This window comes from Hypanus sabinus, chromosome 17 (assembly GCF_030144855.1).
Source record: "Hypanus sabinus isolate sHypSab1 chromosome 17, sHypSab1.hap1, whole genome shotgun sequence".
NCBI classification, from domain to species: Eukaryota; Metazoa; Chordata; class Chondrichthyes; order Myliobatiformes; family Dasyatidae; genus Hypanus; species Hypanus sabinus.
Window position 1 is genome coordinate 29,781,340 of NC_082722.1, and position 20,554 is coordinate 29,801,893.

The 20,554-nt window shown below is 40.4% G+C and overlaps 1 protein-coding gene across 1 annotated transcript in view; it reads right to left on the reverse strand.

The window, feature by feature from the left end:
- The window catches only part of carmil2 (capping protein regulator and myosin 1 linker 2), a 159,450-nt gene that overhangs the window by 93,520 nt on the left and 45,376 nt on the right, over nucleotides 1-20,554 (reverse strand). Inside the window, exons 6-9 of the mRNA XM_059992767.1 lie at nucleotides 13,097-13,194; nucleotides 9,242-9,312; nucleotides 7,159-7,232; nucleotides 474-549 (exon numbers count right to left, since the gene is read on the reverse strand). Of these exons, the coding sequence (XP_059848750.1) occupies nucleotides 474-549; nucleotides 7,159-7,232; nucleotides 9,242-9,312; nucleotides 13,097-13,194 (319 nt within the window). The remainder of the gene's footprint in view (nucleotides 1-473; nucleotides 550-7,158; nucleotides 7,233-9,241; nucleotides 9,313-13,096; nucleotides 13,195-20,554) is intronic.

Genomic DNA, 20,554 nt, shown 5'->3' on the forward strand with positions numbered 1-20,554 from the left:
GATTTCTAGAGCAACAGTTCTCTAAAGAATACTCCAGTTATACATACTCACTTTCCCAAGCAGAAACATTTGTGCAAATGGCAAAATTATAATTACTCTGATAAAATTAGATATTAGAGCAACAGAATTATTATGCCAGCTAGGACCGTCAGGCTACTAGAAGGACTGTTCCCCCAACTTACCCTCACCACTACTCTTCAGATGACAGTAAATGTTTATTAATATTATGAATTATCACTTTATATAATATCTCAACCAATTATCAGAATATTACTGCAGTAAATATTGGGAATATTTACTGGAATCACAAAGGAATCATTTGGAACACTGTAGTTCAGCTGAAGGTAATCTGAATTTAAAGTTGATTATTAACGTGATTATAAAGCCTTCCACATTCTCTGACAATCCCACCCAGAGTATCTGCCAGACCGAATCTTGGCATCATATTTCTAAGTTGATCCAGATTAACTTACCAGTCGCAAATCCTTGGAGAAAAGTTTTGTAAACCATTGATTGAATGCCAAGGCTGCCACACTCAATGAGATATCTCTGTTTGAAAGAACATATACAGTCAGTGGTCACTTTATTAGGCACATCTGCTTGTGTAATCAACCAATCATTTGGCAGCAACTCAGTGCATAAAAGCATGCAGGCATGGTCAAGAGGTTCAACTGTTGTTCAGACCAGACATCAGAATAAGGAGGAAATGTGGTCCAAGTGACTTTGACTTGAATGATTGTTGGTGCTAGACAGGTTGGTTTGAGTATCTCAGAAACTGCTGCTCTCCTGGGGCTTTTGCACACAACAGCCTCTGGAGTTTACAGAGAATGGTGCAAGACTTTAAAAACTGGTGCAGAGTGCAGCAGTTCTGTGGGCAGAAACGCCTTGTTAATGAGTGAGGTGAGGGGAGAATGGCCAGACTGGTTCAAGTTGGCAGGAAGGTGACAGTAACTGAAAAAGTCACATGTAGCAGCGAGGAGCATCTCTGTGCACACAACACGTCAAACCTGGAGGTGGATGGGCTACGGTAGCAGAAGGTCACGCAGCGGTTGCTTTATACCTAATTGTACCTAGTAAAGTAGTCACAGGGCATATACTATAAATGGTTGATTAAGACAGTAAATATTACACAGAACAGTTTGTAAAGTGTAAATCATTTCAAAAGGTTCTCACGGCACCCCTCTGCCTGCTCTCCACAGTGCATTACATCCCTTCCCCACCCCTTCCCAACACTCATTCCCTTTGGGGACCTGGATATTATGAAGCTTAACACTACACAAACGAGAGAAAATGCAACCATGACTCACTGTCTAGACAAACAAATGATGAATAACATAGAAGTGTTGCCAGCACCAGTGAAATTAACATTAGCAGAAGTACACTCAGAAACAAATAGGAGAAAAATCATTACGAGCTGTTTCCAAAGATGCAAGCAAAGGAGTCGCCATTTCGTGCGAAGCGAGGATGGCGCTAAACAGCGACTCCTTTGCTTGCATCTTCGGAAACAGCTCTGTTTCTATATTTCACATCTCTTTTTCCCTTTTCAAGGTTCTTTTGAAGAGCCTGGCCCGGAGTTACACTCTGACTTCGGTTCTCTGCGGGATTGGTATCCACTCTCAGGGCCTCATGACCGGCCATTTTTCGATATCCCAAGCACATGGCCTGGAAAACTTCCTTGCCTCCAGGGTGCCAGATTTTCGTGGCTCTGGAGATGGGCTGATTCTAGGCTGGTGCCCCTGACCGAGGCATCACAGGAGAACACGGAACATTGGGAGCAGCAGTTTAGCTGCCGTGGGCTGTGTCCGGAGATCTGCACCTTTCTGCGGGCTGAATCTCTTAGCGCAGAGCTCTGACAAGTGACGCAACAGACTCTTAACATCATAAATCAGTGAGTTATTTGTTATGTCTCCATGTTTCCCCTCTTGCTGTGAAATGGGGACACCTGTTTTTCCCTTATTAGGGAGAGAGAGAGAGAGCCTGTGGTATGTCAGATTACCGGGTGAACGAGTAGTCTTCGGGGTACTGCAAGTCTGTGTCTTTACCGATGCTTTGCTGCGCGCTCGAGTGCTCAGTGGAGGGCGCCGATGCTTTTTTGCTCGTTGGGGGTGGGTTGCTGTCTTCCTGCTGCTTGTGTGTGGGGGGGGGGGGGCTTTGGGGTTCTAACATTTAACTGTCATTCATTCTTTGGGGCACTCCTCTGCTTTCATGGAAGTTTGTGAAGAAAAAGAATTTCAGGATGTATATTGTATACATTTATAGACAATAGACAATAGGTGCAGAAGTAGACCATTCGGCTCTTCGAGCCTGCATCACCATTCTGAGATCATGGCTGATCAACTACTATCAATACCCGGTTCCTGCCTTGTCCCCATATCCCTTGATTCCCCTATCCATAAGATACCTATCTAACTCCTTCTCGAAAGCATCCAGAGATTGGCCTCCACAGCCTTCTGAGGCAGTGCATTCCACATCCCCCACAACTCACTGGGAGAAGAAGTTTTTTCCTTAACTCTGTCCTAAATGACCTACCCCTTACTCTCAAACCATGCCCTCTGGTACTGGACTCTCCCAGCATCTGGAACATATTTCCTGCCTCTATCTTGTCCAATCCCTTAATAATCTCATATGTTGTAATCAGATCCCCCCTCAATCTCCTTAATTCCAGCGTGTACAAGCCCAATCTCTCTAACTTCTGTGCGTAAGACAGTCCAGACATCCCAGGAATTAACCTCGTGAATCTACGCTGCACTTCCTCTACAGCCAGGACATCCTTCCTTAACCCTGGAGACCAAAACTGTACACAATACTCCAGGTGTGGTCTCACCAGGGCTCTGTACAAATGCAAGAGGATTTCCTTGCTCTTGTACTCAATTCCCTTTGTAATAAAGGCCAACATTCCATTAGCCTTCTTCACTGCCTGCTGCACTTGCTCATTCACCTTCAGTGACTGATGAACAAGGACTCATAGATCTCTTTGTATTTCTCCCTTACCTAACTCTACACCGTTCAGATAATAATCTGCCTTCCTGTTCTTACTCCCAAAGTGGATAACCTCACACTTATTCACATTAAACGTCATCTGCCAGGTATCTGCCCACTCCTAACATCCTCATCACATGTCACACTGCCACCCAGCTTAGTATCATCAGCAAACTTGCTAATGTTATTCACAATGCCTTCATCTAAATTGTTGATGTAAATTGTAAACAGCTGTGGTCCCAATACCGAGCCCTGTGGCACCCCACTAGTCACCACCTGCCATTCCGAGAAACACCCATTCACCGCTACCCTTTGCTTTCTATCTGCCAACCAGTTTTCTATCCATTTCAATATCTTCCTCCCAATGCCATGAGCTCTGATTTTCCCCACCAATCTCCTATGTGGGACCTTATCAAATGCCTTCTGAAAATCGAGATCCACTGGATCTCCCTTGTCTAACTTCCTGGTTACATCCTCGAAAAACTCCAATAGATTAGTCAAGCATGATTTACCCTTGGTAAATCCATGCTGGCTCAGCCCAATCCTATCACTGCTATGTAGATATGCCACTATTTCATCTTTAATAATGGACTCTAGCATCTTCCCCACTACTGATGTTCTTTGTTTTCTCCCTCCCTCCTTTCTTAAAAAGTGGGATAACATTAGCCATTCTCCAATCCTCAGGAACTGATCCTGAATCTAAGGAACATTGGAAAATGATTACCCATGCATCCGCAATTTCCAGAGCCACCTCCTTTAGTACCCTAGGATGAAGACCATCTGGACCTGGGGATTTATTAGCCTTCAATCCCATCAGTCTACTCATCACCGTTTCCTTCCTAATGTCAATCTGTTTCATTTCCTCTGTTACACTATGTCCTTGGTCCATCCATACATCTGGGAGATTGCTTGTGTCTTCCCTAGTGAAGACAGATCTAAAGTACTTGTTAAATTCTTCTGCCATTTTTCTGTTTCCCATAACAATTTCACCCAATTCATTCTTCAAGGGCCCAACATTGTTCTTAACTATCTTCTTTCTTTTCACATACCTAAAAAAGCTTTTGCTATCCTCCTTTATATTCCTGGCTAGCTTGCGTTCATACCTCATTTTTTCTCCCCGTATTGTCTTTTTAGTTAAGTTCTGTTGTTCCTTAAAAATTTCCCAATCATCTGTCTTCCCATTCACCTTAGCTCCGTCATACTTCCTGTTTTTTAAATGCTATGCAATCTCTGACTTCCTTTGTCAACCACTGTGGCCCCTTTCCCCCCTTTGAATCCTTCCTTCTCCGGGTGATGAACTGATTTTGCACCTTGTGCATCATTCCCAAGAACACCTGCCATTGATGTTCCACTGTCTTTTGTGCTAGGCTATCCATCCAGTCAACTTTGGCCAGCTCCTCCCTCATGGCTCCATAGTCCCCTTTGTTCAACTGCAACACTGACACCTCTGATCTGCCTTTATCCTCCTCAAATTGCAGATAAAAACATCATATTATGATCGCTACCTCCTAATGGCTCCTTTCCTTCAAGATCGCTTATCAAACACAACACTAAATCCAGAATAGTCTTGTCCCTGGTCGGCTCTCATACAAGCTGTTCCAAGAATGCATCCCATAGGCACTCTACATGCTCCCTATCCTGGGGTCCAGCACCAGCCTGATTCTCCCAGTTCACCTGTATGTTGAAATCCCCCATAACTACTGCGATATTACCTTTGCCACATGCCAATGTTAACTCCCTATTCAACTTGCACCCAATATCCATGCTACTGTTTGGGGGCCTGTAGACAACACCCATTAGGGTCTTTTTGCCCTTACTGTTCCTCAGTTCTATCCACACAGTATTTCTCCTGATCCTATGTCCCTCCTTTCAAAGGACTGAATCTCATTCCTCACCAACAGGCCCACCTCACCCCCTCTGCCCACATTTCTGTCTCTATGATAGCACGTATACCCTTGTACATTCATCTCCCAGGTCTGATCTCCCTGCAGCCATGTCTCTGTTATCCCAACAACCTCATAGTTACCCATTCGCACCTGAGCTTCAAGCTCATCCGCCTTATTTCTGACATTTCGTGCATTCAGATACAGAATTTTTAGCCCATTTCTCCTCTCTCTGTTTAAATCGCTGCCTATTGTGCTTAACCCAGCTCCCTGAACTCCCATCGGGCTATAAGCCCCTTGAATTTTGTTGTCCTTCCTAAATTTACTTATTCTTTCTGCACATTTAACTCCATGTTCCGTCAGACCATCCTTCTGTACATGTGTCCTCCTTATCACTTGTTCCACCTCACCTTTCTCTACTACACACTTAATATTCCGGAACCGTGCAGTCCCCACCTGTCCTTTATTCTTCCTCTCACTATCCTCACATTCTGGATCCCTGCCCCCTGCAAATTTAGTTTAAACCCCCCCCCCCCCGAGAAGCACTAGCAAACTTTCCTGCAAGACTGTTAGTACCGCTCCAGTTCAGGTGTAAACCATCCCGTCGGAACAGGTCCCACCTTCCCTGGAACAACGCCCAATTATCTAAAAACCTGAAGCCCTCCCTCCTGCACCATCCTCTCAGCCACGTATTAATCTGTATAATCCTTCTGTTCCTTGCCTCTCTCGCACGTGGCACAGGTAGCAATCCTGAGATTGTTACCCTGGAGGTCCTGCCCTTCAGCTTCACACCTAACTCCCTGAACTCACTACGCAGGACCCCCTCAATCATCCTACCCACGTCGTTGGTCCCTACATGGACCACAACATCTGGGTTCTTGCCCTCTCTCTCGAGAATAACCTGCACCCGATCTGAGATATCCTTGACCCCGGCACCAGGGAGGCAACATACCATCCGAGACTCCTGATCTTCCCCACAAAATCTCCTATCCGCCCCCCTGACTATAGAATCCCCTATTAATACTGCTCTCTTCTCTTCCCTCCTCCCCTTCCTAGTCGAGGGTCCAACCTCAGTGCCAGAGACAGGACCACTGCAATTTGTTCCTGGTCGGTCATCCCCACCAACAGTATCCAAAACAGTATACTTATTGTTGATGGGAACGGCCACAGGGGTGCTCTGCTCTCTCTGTCTGCTCCCCCTGCCTCTCTTGACTGTCACCCATTTGCCTACCTCCTGTCCTTTTGGTGTGACTACCTCCCAATAACTCTTATCTATCTTTGTCTCTGCCTCCCTTCATTTAATTTCTCTGACATTAAATGAACCTGTTGAAACCTATTGATCCAAATAACTGCAAGCTAATGGAAAACACACTTGCACACGTTTCACATCCGCTAATATTCTCCTGTACTACAGTTACACTTCCTTCCATCTTCAGCTTCTCCAACTATGGATTAAGGATTTTTTAGACAAAGATTAGATAAAGATAAGGATAGTCTTGTTTGTCACCTGTTCATCGGAACGTACAGTGAATGCGTTGTTTGCGTCAAATCAAATCAGCGAGGATTGTGCTGGGTGGACAAGTGTCTCCACACTTCCAGCACAGCATGCCCACAGATTACTAACCTTTGGAGTGTGGGAGGAAACTAGAGCATTCGGAGGAAACCCACACAGTCACAGTGAGAGCACACAAAGTCCTTAGAGATGGCGGCAGGAATAGAAACCTGGTCACGTTCAAAGATGCTGTAAGGTTTTACGGCAACTGATCGGCTATCGTCCTGCCCTTCTGTGGTGCCCCATCCCATGCTCGCCGGCCTCCACAACACAGAGCCGTGCTCAGCGTGGCAGTTAAGGTCAATGGTCCAGAACATTATCGGGGCCCATATCAACATCTGCTTTGTCTTGGTGCCACGGTAGCTTAGCGGTTAGCGCCGTGTTGTCACAGCTCGGGGTGTTGGAGTTCAGAGTTCAGTTCGGGTGTCCTCTGTAAGAACGCTTGTACGTTTTTCAGGGTGAGCTTGGAATTCCTCCAGGTGCCCTGGTTTCCTCCAAAGACATACTGATGAGCAGGTTAATTGGAGATTGTAAATCGTCCTGTGATTAGGCAAGGGTTAAATCAGTGGGTCGCTGGGCGGCACGGCTCAGTGACTGGAATGGCCTGTTCCACCCTGTTTCTCTAAAATTTTAAGATAAGGTCTAAGTCCTACTCTTTTATTGGTTTAGCCTAGGTGTATCTCAACAGAGAACCTTAGCTTTAGTTCAACTCAATGAACCGTATTAAGACTTGGCTTATCTCACCTTGAATCCAAGTGGCTGAAGTCTAGAAGGTTAAATTCCTTGGTGTTCTGACTATGGTAGATGGTGTCTACATCCTGGGAAGAGAAAACAAGAGTCTCAGTGCAAGGCTACATTCCAAGTGCTTCACAAAAAGTTGTCACAGACAGCAGACTAATTGGACACATCAGTACAAGAGGGTTCGTTTTCTCAAAGCCAAGTTCTTAGGCCTGAGAGATCAACTTGGAAACTTAAGGTATGTACCAGTTCTTAGGCCAGCTGTGTCAAAGTTCCTATTAACAGAGCACTAACCAGATCATTTTATTCTGATAAAATGACTAGAATTAGTTTGCACAGAATTTTAAAGGCGAGTCATAATTCCGTTTTTTTGAAAAAAGGTAAATAAGGATTCTTGTCAAAGCATTACTTCTCTGGACTTTAGGACGAGGCTGCTGAGCGCATGAGCATGAAGTGGTGGTAAACTCACAAGGCATTTAAAAAGTACGGTTGGAATTACATAAACTAAAAGTTATGGACTGAGCGCCCTTACGGCTGGTTACACTTTTTCAGACAGTTTCAACTTAATTGTTTTCCTCAGTGTCGTACATTTCTCTGTTTTTATAACCACTGATCCTCAGAATTGTTCCCAGTAATTTTTGCTTACTACTAACTTTATACTGAAAGACCAACAGTGACTTGGTCTCGTTCTCTTTTTTTATTCAGTGTTACATTGTTGGCTGTCCTCCCACTCTATGGTTATTGTTGTGACAGAATGAATGAATGAATGATGTGCTGTCTTTACGACAGTTATTTAGTTTATAATATTTTCGCTTAGTAATTCATTCAATAGTATTTTCTAGTTAGAATTAGAAGTGTTTAAAGTATATTCATTGCATGTAAAATATATCGGCATGCGATGACGTCACATCCGGTTTCGCCGCGTCTTGTGGGAAAACACCGGTTTGAAATTAGCGCGAGGGTGGGGGCTTTCCACGAGGCTCACCTGAGCACAAGCAGTTTTGCAGGCATGAGAAATCACAGTGAGAGCAACGCTGTAAGTTAATAGATAATCGATATATTGAACTAAGATGTTAATGCTGATCCTGTTAGAGGTAACGACGGTAGATAATGTTTATGCTTTTGTTAGTTAAAGAGTCGCGGATAGTTTGCATGGAAGTGTATTTAAAGTAGTCAATGGAGCAGGTAAACTCTCCCTGTATACTGCACCTTAGTGTAATGTAGTTATAGTCACCTTTGCAAGTATTTACACTTGAAATGTGATATTAAGGAAGGAACAAATACTGTATCAATCTTGTATTGTTTTATCAACAGTTTTCACCATATGTTAATGTGAAGAGTGAACAGTAAATGGTTAATCTTACTGCGATCTGGTTCTTATTAACTGTGGTTTATCCGGACGTTAAATTCGGCGTTTCGTTACACCCGAAGGAGAACGTTACAAATGATGTTTATTGTCATTATATATAGATACAATGAGACTCTGTTTGGCTTCCTCTCAGGCAATGGTCCAAAAAATAAACCTTCACTATTTACCCTCACTTCTATTAGCTTTTCAAGGTAATTCCAGTTAATTGTCAATTTCAGGGATGAAATTGTTTCTGCACCTTCTGAATTAGGTAACAACATTTTTTTCAGTCAAATATTTTCCAATGTTTAGCACCTTTCTTACTACAGACTGTGTACTGCAAGGGCGTGTATGTTGATTTGCCTGTTTCCTGTTGCTATAAACACAGAGGGGTTGTCGTATGTGTTACTATTATTAATGCTTTGTTTCCACACCCATGTGCCAGAATTTACTGCATCACAATTCCTCACCATATAACCTCGTGATTTTCTCTATGAAGTAACTGTAGCTGGAGACACAGGAAAGACTGCAGATGCTAGACATCTGGAGCTACACACAAAAAAAAGTCCTGGAGCAACTCAGCAGGTCGGGGGTCTCAATCTACAATATCATCTATTCATTTCCCTTCATAAATGCTGCCTGATTTCTGGGGGATGGGGGGGGGTGTCTCTGTGTGTGTGTGTCCGTGCACGTTTGAAGTAACTGTTAATTTTGTAAGCACTGTACTCAATGTAGACATACCCACTGGATCTCTTCTTTGAAGAGAAATCCGTTGTAATCACACAATGCAGCGTACATCTCTGAGTAGCCACCTGAAAATAAATTAGAAATAAAAGGCTTGTAGACTAATTTTTAAAGTGCTACATTAAAGTCTTGGTTTAAATTAAAAATGATTTGTGGTTATTTCTCCCAAAATACACTCATTCATAAAATACACAGTAATACGATTAGGGCGCAGGGTATTTTCCACATTCACTGCACCAAGCAATTCACTAATATGAAGTGTCAAAGTCATAAATTCTTCATTCCGAAACATCTCATCACTGAGACTCTGCGAGATTGTTACATAGCCCAGTCCCAATGTAATCCTTCTCCGCAGAGCTTTAGAAATGACAGCAGCAAGATTTAGTGTGTCCCTCAGCACATACTCCAGTTTCTTAGAATGTATCTGTCAGCAAAGTACTGGCAGCTCTTAGTACTGGAAGACCAATGTAATCTTCTAGCAGTAGTCCATGTCTTTACTGGTATCTCTCTCTGGACCAGCCAGTAGAGCACAGAGACTCACATAATGCAACTGTTCAGGACGAACCTCGGCAAAGATGACTGCATCCCTTTCCGGACCTTCTTGACAGACACCTTGATGGATTATTCATCCACACCACAATCACCTCAATAACAGAGACAATGGGATTGCGACTCTGCCAATTCGCCAAGGACCTGGTGGGGAGGATCCTTTTCATTGCAAGCCTAGTGAGGTCTCGATGCTTGTTTGAGAGTTCTGGTAATGAGGCATCAGGTGCTTCGGCCCATCATGTCCATGATCATAAAGCATCTATCTATACTCATCCCATCCACTGGAGCCTTCTGTGCCTCCGTCACCCACTCAGACAGTACACTTTATATTCCAGCCACCTGGGTGAAAGTGCTCTCCTTCAGATCCCCTCTAAATCCCATACTTCTTACTCTAAGCTTATTCCCTCTTAATTTTGGATTCCTCTTCAATGAGAAAGGCTTCCTCCTGTCTATGCTTTCAGGTACCAGCCTATCCAGTCTCTCCTTATAATTGTGATACTTCATCCCAGACAATATTCCTGTAAACCTCTTCATCAGTCTGACAATTAGAGGGGTACCGTACGCCAGTGGAGGTCTAACAGGTGCTTTTTTAAAGTTGGACCATAACCTTGATGCTCCTACATTCCATCCTTGATAAAGTGAAATGTCCGTTTTGAGCCTTCACCACTGCACCTGCTTGTGCTGTCACTTTATGGGGCTCATGGGCTTGTTTACCAAAGACCCCCAATCCTCACTGGCTGATGAATCAGCAGATAGGAAGGAGATTGAAAATCTGGCTGAGTGGTGCCACAACAACAACCTCTCACTCAAGCTAAGCAAGATCAAGCAGCTGATTGTTGACTTCAGGAGGAGGGAACCAGAGGTACTTGAGCCTGTCCTCATTGGGGATGAGAGGTGGAGAGGGTCAGCAACTTTAAATTCCTCTTTTCAGAGGATCTATCCTGGGCCCAGCACAAAAATGCAATTACAAAGTGCCTTGGGAGTTTGTGAAGACGCAGCATGACATCCCTAACTTTGATTAACTTCTATAGAAGTGTTGTGAAGAGCATATTGACTGGCTGCATAACAGCCTGGTCTGAAAACCAAATACTCTTGAATGGAAAATCCTACAAAAAGTAATGGATGGAGCCTAGTCCATCAGGGTAAAGCCCTCTGCACCACTGAGCTCATCTACATGGACTGTTGTTGCAGGAAAGCAGCATCCATCATCAAGGACCCCACCACACAGGACGTGATCTCTCCTCACTGCTGTCATCGGGAAGAACATACAGGAGTTTCAGGACTCACATCACCAGGTTCAGGAACAGTTTTTACCCCTCCACCATCTGGCTCTTGAACTAGAGGGGATAATTTCACTCAACTTCACTCATCCCATCACTGAAGTATTCCCACAACTTATGAACTCTTCATTTAATGTTCTCAAAATACATTGCTTATTTATTTCATTATTATTATTCTTTCTTTTTGTATTTGCAATTTGTTATCTTTTGCACATTGGCTGCCCACCCTGTTGATGTGGTCTTTCATTGATTCTACTATGGTTATTGGATTTATTGAGTATGCCCACAAGAAAATGAATCTCAGGCTTGTATATACTGTACTGTATGTGCATATATGTACTTTGATAATAATATACTTCAAAATTTGAAGACCTCCTCCATTCCTCAATACTCACTAGTATCCTAGCATTCAGAGTACATGTCCTACCTTCACCAGCTCTCCAAACTGCATCACTTTCTATTTCTCTGGATTAAATTCCATTGGCCCTATTATCAATTGATCAACGTTATTCTGTAATCTACAACTATCCTCCTATCTACACCACCATGAACAGGCTACTTCAACCACATTGCCCTTATCGCATAGCTTATTAGCTTTTCAAAAAAAATAAACAATTCTCTCAGACTGACTTTGACAATCTGTTTGGTGAATCACCTCACAAGATTCACCATCTCCTTCTAGAAGGTCCACAGGATATTCCACAAAGAAACTAGCTGATTAATTAGGGGTCAAAGGTGATTTTGCATGGAAACTTCCCTACGGGAGTGGGTGAGGATACTGTACTATGGTCTAATCAAATGGAATGCTCCAAGACAAAAAGCCATTCTTTGCAACATTGAAGAGAGATTGTGTTTGAGTAGTCATGTTCAAGGCACATCTAGATAGAGCCACACATCAGGATGAGGAATACTTCCCCCTCTAGAAACGTGTACATCACATCCCTACAGATCCATGACTCATTTTAAATCTGCTGATGAATTGGCAGATGACTTTGTTGGCCGTCATAGTGCAGCTACCATGTGCCACATACAGTGAGACCGTCTTACCTATCTTTGACAGACTGCACCACTCTTACATTCCCAGCCTCTGCCTCACTGCGGCCATTTGCCCCAGCTGCTTACCCCAAGCTCTTACAAACTAGGTTCCTAGTAACTTCAGGTAGTCGGACATGAGGGTGAGGGGAACAAAGAATTGGTTGAATGAGTTGTCAAAGAGCACGACCTTGGTTTTGCACCAAACATCTATAGACCCCAAGGCCATTTCAAAGTGGTTGTGGACATTCAGTCTGCACATTGACGTAGGATCTGAGTCGATGACCGAGATGCCATCTATGTGCATGTTTCTCCAAACTGCCAATCTGGATAATCCTTACAACAGATCAATTAGTATTGGTCATCTGAGATGCTGCCTGACTGTTTGTTACTAGCATTTACTGTTTTCATTTCATATTTCTGGCAACTGCAGTTTAAAAACAAACCTTCTCTATGGCAGTTGTTGGGGGCAAAGTTACAATGCGGGCTCCAGCTCCTCACACATGATGTGGCACTTGCTGATCTCAACAAGGATGACAGGAGCAATACCCAGCAGAGGGAAGGCACTGAGGTGAGCAGAAGTTTCTCTCCATTCCATTAAATGAAAGGCTGGGGCCTACAAGCAGTTTAATATACCTAAAAAGCAAAAAAAAAATCCTTCTGCCAATGAGGTCAGCTTTTACTATCACAGTAACTTACAGTGCCCTAACATAAACAAGGGCAAACCTGCCCATGCTATAAATGCTAACATGGGAGCTACAGTACAATCAGAGGCAAACTAGGCTGAAACTGGCCATCGTGAGCAAGAGGCAAATCTAATGCAGTCAGGTCTCATTTAGTGTGCTGCTTGGTACCAAAAGATTTTGAAAGCACTTGAGGTATCATAATATAAAATGCTAATTTTTGAACTAATTTAAGAGGCTCAATCAACTGGGCCAAGAGAAGAAATATCAGCGCAGTTGGCTCCACAGTAGGGTGAACCATTACGTACCACATGGTCCCAGGTTAGAGCCAGTCTCTTCCTCCATTGCCAGTGTGATTCCTTTGATCCTTTCATGTAACTCAGGAGAATTCTTCTTGAGTAACTTCCTACAAAAGTGAATGCAAGATAAATGGGCTCACCTTCACAATTGACCTTAGAGATCAACCTTGCAATTGATTATCCTGAATGTATTCTTCAGTCTGATGTCATAGATCAATCAATACAAAAAGTGATTACAACGTCATGATTTTCTTAAGCGTTTTCGATGTTCCACCACACTGTGAGAACAATTTAAACCTTCAGACCACAGACCCTTAATTAATTAGTGTTGTCTGCGGAGATCATAAAGGTGGACCCACTCTTACTTAGAGTGTCATATTGGGATGTCATTAAATTCAAGACCAGCAGAAGTTTACAAATTATTCTAAAACTGGTATGATCCATTGCTTGAGAGAATAGGGTGAAGGCAAGGATAAATCTGATAGAGGACTCAGTGATTTGTGATCATACTGCAGGCTTCATAATAGCCATCAGGAGACAGAGGAAATGATAGGTAGATAGATTATTAAAAGCAACATGGCTGTCACAGTGGGTGACTCTATGACTGGCGAGAGGCTCAGATGGTGATTGGCAGATGGTGCATCCAAAAGGGTTTCTTGAAACAGTATGTGGAATATTCAACCAGAGGAGGGACCAAGTGAAGCAAACAGCGGACGACAAAGAAGGTTGTGAATTAAATCAAAAGGTAAAGGAAACATACATAAAGCTTAGGAAGCTAAAATCAGACAGAGCCCTTGAGGAACAAAGAGAAAGCAGCGGGGAAAGGATCTCAAGCAAGAGATTAGGGGGGTCAGAAGATGAGAAGTGGAAAGATTCAGGGAGATGTGATGTCAAGTTTTTAAAGAAAATACATTGAGTGGTAAGTGACTGGAATGGGCTGTCAGGAGTTATGGTGTTTAAGAGGCTTTCAGATGAATATACAGGAAATGAAGGGATATGATACGTGTAGGCAGAAGAGATTTAGTTTAGTTTGGCACAGTCATTGTGGGCTGAAGAGCCTGTTCTGGTGCTACACTGTTCTATGTTCTAATTTATGTGTTTATTTCTTTATTTACCTGGCAATACAACACGGAGTAGGCCCTTCTGCCCTTCGCCCCAGCAACCTCAGACAAACCCAATTAACCCTAACCTAATCACGGGACGATTTACAATGACCAAATAACCTACCTGTAACGTCTTTGGTTTGAGGGAGGAAACCAGAGCACCCAGAGAAAACCCACACATTCCACAGGGAGGACGTACAGAGACTCCTTACAGAATGTCGCCGGAACTCTGAAACACTCTGAGCTGTCATAGTGTCATGCTAACCGTCCCCATTAACTCTTTCACCAATTCAACTGATATCAATCACACTCGAATGGATACACAGAGTAAAAATGCCTTTAGCTGCAGTTAAATCAAGTCTAAGCTCACTGATTTATCTCCTTCTGCGGGCTTTGGCATCCATTACAACAAGCACAGGAATTCAGGTTACTAACACTGATAATTCTAGGTGCCTGCTTCTCATCTGTCTAGTCAGACCCCAGGATTTACAGGAGAGATAGCATCTCATCTCCGAGTGCTACAGATAAGCCTTCAGTTGTAATTGTCTGGTTTCATCATGTACATGACAAAGAACAACTTATTCGTGCGGCTCAGCGGGCAGGAATGGTTAAATTTCAAGAGCACTACTTCCGTTTGGTTGAAAATTTTAGCCCTGATCTTATGCAAAAAAAGGCTTCTTTTCAAACCGCTGATGGCTGAATGTTATGAGAAAAATCTGAAACCTGCGCTCCTATACCCTGTGAAGCTTCGAATCTCTCCACCGAATGTTCCTCGTCAGGTTTTCCTTTCTACAGCCGAAGCAAGAAGTTATCTGGAGAAGAACTTCCCTACTGCTACAGACACTAGTCTCTAATAAATAAACGATTCTGATCGTGTAAGATGGTTCTCGATTTCTTAAACCAGAATTAACCTCTGGTTATTGGTGTAGGTTTATCCTATACTTTATATTTAAGGTAAAGTGTGTTTTCGTCATATCAATTGCTTTGTTTTATACACTTTAACCATTATACTATATTCTTGACTATTAATTTTGTTCCTTCGAAGGTATATTTTTAACCCTTTGAAGGTGAATTCTTTTTGATTAAGATGGTGGTTTTTTTGAAAAAGATTTTTGGTTTTGTTTAAGATGGCGTTATTTTTTTCTCTCGTCTTCTTCCTACAATGCATCGCTTATCATAGCTTAAATATTTTTTGTTTTGTCCGGGCTATAGCCTGATTTATAAGCTTTTAGTGACTATATTCTTATTTTTTACAACTAACTATATTTAGAAGTATGGTTTTTAGTATAGCGATTTTGATTTTTAAAGTTGGGGTGGTTTTTTTTATATATCTTTTATATACGGAGTGGTCTTCCGCTGACATAGGGGTAGAATTAGTCTCATTCTTTCCTTTTTCAAGCCATATTTTGGCTTTTTCTCTTTTTCTTGGGGGGTTGGGGGATGGTCTGTTTTCTAATTTTATTTTTTCTCCATCAGTTTGTTTTAGTTTTTTCATTTGGGCTGTTTTTGAACTTCAAATATGTCTGCGTTGTCGTCACTTCCGGGTCTTCTCTTTACTTTTGTTCCTCTTCCGGGTGCATGAGTTTATAAGTTGGTTAACCCTTTCTATACCAAAGGGTTGATTTTAGAATTATGGCTCAGACCATTAATTTTGAGTCTTGGAATACTAATGGTTTAAGTCATCCGATTAAATGAAAGAAGATTTTCAAAGTATTCCAAAGACTTAATGCTCATATCATTTTTGTGCAAGAAACTCATGTGAGGAAGGAGGACAAATTTCGCTTTTTTAGGTTTTGGCGGGGTCAACAGTATCATGCAAATTCGAACACCAAAGTAAAAGGAGTTTCAATTTTTATTGACTCCTCTATTCCATTTGTTCAACATGATATCTTTTCGGATCCGAATGGTAGATTTTTGTTAATTATGGGTTTACTTTGTAATAAAAAGGTTGCTTTGGTTAATGGTTATGCTCCAAATGTGGATTGTCCTGACTTTTTTAAGTCCTTATTTACTTCTTTACCCAATCTAAATGAATATAAGTTAATAATGGGTGGTGACTTTAATTGTTGTTTAAATCCTTTGATGGATAAATCTTTATCTATTCAGACTTTACCTAATAAGTCAGCCACTTGTATTAACTCCTTTTTGACTGATAATGGAGTTTTTGATGTTTGGAGATTTCGGCATCCTAACGATAAAGAGTTTTCTTTTTTCTCACATGTTTATCACTCTTATTCGAGAATTGATTATTTTTTTGTAGACTCTTGTTTTATTCCATCAGTAATCGGTTGTAATTACGATATTATAGCTATCTCTGACCATGCTCCATTAATACTTTCTATTAAATTTACGGATACAGTTTCTAATGCCAGACAATGGTGATTTGACTCTACCTTATTGCAGGACTCGGACTTTATAAAATTTATGAAGGAGCAGATCGATTTCTTCTTTTCAACTAATTCCACAGATGATATCTCCTGCGGAACACTTTGGGACACTTTTAAAGCGTATATACGTGGACAGATTATCTCTTACTCCGTTTGTTTGAGAAAACACATTAAGAAGGAAACTCTTTTATTGGTCGATAAAATTAAAGAGATTGATAAAAAAATATTCGATCACTCCTAGTAAGGAGCTTTACAAACAAAGGGTTGAACTTCAAATGGAACATAGTTTATTACTTACATCTCCGATTGAAAATCAATTAATGAAAACCAGATCTGATTTTCATATACATAGTGATAAATCTGGTAAACTGTTAGCTAGTCAATTGAAAAATGCTTTGGTTAAACGTCAAATCACTAAGATTCGTCAACAGAATGGGAATTTGACAGTTAATCATGATGAGATAAATAAGGCATTTCTAGACTTCTATACCTCCCTGTATCAATCTGAATTTCCTCAGGATAGTAATACCATGTGTGATTTTCTTGAGAAATTAAATTTCCCATGATTATCATCCGATGATCTTTCAATATTGGATACTCCTATTACGGATGTAGAAATTAAAGGGACTATTTCCTCAATGAATTCTGGGAAAGCACCAGGTCCAGATGGCTATACAGTAGAATTTTTAAGTTTTTTTCCGCTACTCTTTCCCCTTGGTTATGCAGGGTTTTTGAGGAAGCAATTAGATTGGGGAATTTGCCACAATCTTTTTATAGAGCTTCCATTTCTTTAATACTGAAGAAAGATAAAGACCCTACTGACTGCATCCTATAGACCAATATCTTTATTGAATGTAGACTCCAAGATCTTTTCCAAGTTACTGGCATCCAGGCTGGAGAAGGTATTACCCAAAGTTATTTCAGAAGATCAAACCGGTTTTATTAAAAATCGCTATTCTTTTTTCAACGTTAGGAGATTACTGAATATTGTTTATACTCCCTCACATGACATTTCAGAATGCGTGATTTCATTAGATGCGGAGAAAGCATTTGACAGAGTTGAATGGCCTTACTTATTTAATGTGTTGGAGAAGTTTAATTTTCGTCCGACATTCATCTCTTGGATTAAATTGATTTATCACACTCCAGTAGCCTCAGTGTTTACCAATAATCAAAGATCTCCATTTTTTCGCCTATTTCGGGGCACTAGACAAGGATGTCCTCTTAGTCCATTACTATTTAACATTGCCTTAGAATCTTTGGCAATTGCCATCAGAGAATCACAGGATATTTTGGGTATTAATTGTGGGACAGACATTCATAAGTTATCATTGCATGCAGATGATTTATTATTATTCATTTCTAACCCTGAGAAATCTATTCCAGCAGTTTTATCATTGTTGGCTCAATTTAGTGAGTTTTCTGGGTATAAGTTAAAGCTTAGTAAAAGTGAATTGTTTACTTTGAATAGACAGGTCCCAATATATGGAAATTTACCTTTTAAATTAGTTAATGACTCTTTTATTTATTTAGGGATCAAAATCACAAAAAACCATAAAGATTTATTTAGGTTTAATTTTTTACCCTTAATTGATTAGATTAAAGGCTCGTTTACTAAGTGGTCACCATTATCTTTATCTCTAATAGGCAGGATTAATGCTATTAAGATGGTTATTTTACCTAAGTTTTTATATATTTTTCAAGCGGTACCAATTTTTATTCCGAATTCTTTTTTTACTAATGTTGATTCAAAAATTTCCTCATATATATGGCAGAATAAAAATCCCAGGTTAGTTAAAATATATTTACAGAAGACAAAGAAGGAAGGCGGGATAGCATTACCTAATTTCAGATTTTATTATTGGGCAGTTAATATTAGATATTTGTCATGTTGGTTGAAAGATTGGGGTGGATCTTTTGGCCCTCATTGGGTGAGTTTAGAAATTAAATCTGTATCAGGTTATGCTCTGGGTTCTATTTTAGGGACTTCTCTCCCTTTTGCTCTCTCTAAATTGCCAAAACGAATTGACAACCCGATAGTTAAACATACTTTACGTATATGGTTTCAATTTCGGAAATTTTTCGGGTTGTCTCAATTCGTTTTAAATAGTCCTATTGTATTTAATTGCTTTTTCCACCCTTCCATTATAGATCAAGCTTATTTGGCTTGGTAAACTAAGGGATTGCTAAGATTTTCTGATTTACTTTTGGACAATTGTTTTATGTCTTTTGAGCAATTATCCAACAAATATAACTTGCCTAGATTTCATTTTTTTAGATATTTACTGATTAGACATTTTTTAAGTACTGTACTCCCTACGTTTCCAAATTTTGTGCCTTCAAATATTTTGGAGAGTTTGTTTGAATTAGACCCTTTTCAAGAAGGGCTTATTTCAAAACTTTATAATATAATTATGAAGATACGTTCAGAGCCCCTTTATAAGACCAAAAAGGATTGGAAAGAGAGCTTAACCTTATTATTCCTAGTGAGAATTGGGATAGAATTCTTCAATTAGTTAATACATCATCTATATGTGCCAAACATTCATTAATACAATTTAAGGTCGTACATAGGGCCCATATGTCCAAGGATAAATTAGCTCATTTTACTCTTATATAAATCCTATTTGTGATAGATGTCATTCTGAAATCGCGTCTCTAACTCATATGTTTTGGTCATGTTCGCTTTTGAAAAAATATTGGAAAGATATTTTTGATATTATTTCTGCAGTTTTGAATATTGATTTACAACCTCATCTTATTACCGCAATTTTTGGTTTACCAATGTTGGACTCACTGCATTTATCTTCTTCTGCCCGTCGAATGATTGCATTTCTAACTCGGATGGCTAGAAGATCTATATTGTTGAATTGGAAGGAAATTAACCCTCCCACTGTATTTAATTGGTTCTCTCAAACTATGTTATGTTTAAATTTAGAAAAAATTAGAAGTGGTGTTTTTGATACTTCTATTAAATTTGAAAAGATATGGAGACCATTTATTCAATATTTTCATATGATGTAATATGACCCCATTCCAAGTTCATTTGATTTCCCAGCTTTTAGCTTCTCTATGTTGAGAGGACGGGAAGTGACGGCATTGATGATTATTTATTCTTGTGAGATACTATAAACAGCTCCCCCCCTTTTTTTCTCCCAACGTTTCTTTTTTTCTTCCTTTTTTTATTGCTTCTTTTTTCTTCTTTATTAGTCATTAGATTAGTAGATTAGTTAAATTTGCATTATATATTTTTTTTCTGTTTTTTTATATCATATATTATGAAATATCTAGACTTACCATGTTCATACATATACTGTATGGTTTATGTCTTGGTAAACCCATTTATACTGTAACCATTGTTTATGTCTTTTTTCATCTGTAATGGAATTTGTATGTTTGTAATTTTTTTATTAATATATCATTTGTATTTTGTCCTCATTATTAATAATAATAATAATAAAAAGATTGAGAAAGAAAGAAAGAAAGCATCTGGTGGGCATCAAAAGCAAGAGTGTATGTAATAGATTCATATATTATTTAATTCACCTTTTTTTCAAAGTCTCTTTTGATTTTCTGTTGAAACTGGACAATGGTTAAGTTCTTTAGCGTCAGTATCATCGCAGTACAAAGGCTTGTTTCTTTGTTGACTACTTCAGGATAAACAACCTTCATGGTCAATTCAAATGACATACCTGGTGTTCATCCTCCTCTTTAATACACATGTAGACAACAAGCTGAGTGGCAACATCAGGTAATATTAATAGATTCAACTAAAAGCAGCAACCAGTGTTCTGACAATGAGCAATAGCCATCAGCTGCCCAAAACAGACAGATATTTCTGAAAGGACAGAGAAGGGTTGTAGCTGAGGAAGGTGCCAAATTAAAAACAAAACAAAGTCAGAGCATTCCATGCAAGCTAGTTAATTTTCACCACTGCAGACTCTTATTGAGAAGTACAGTTTGGATAACAACATAAT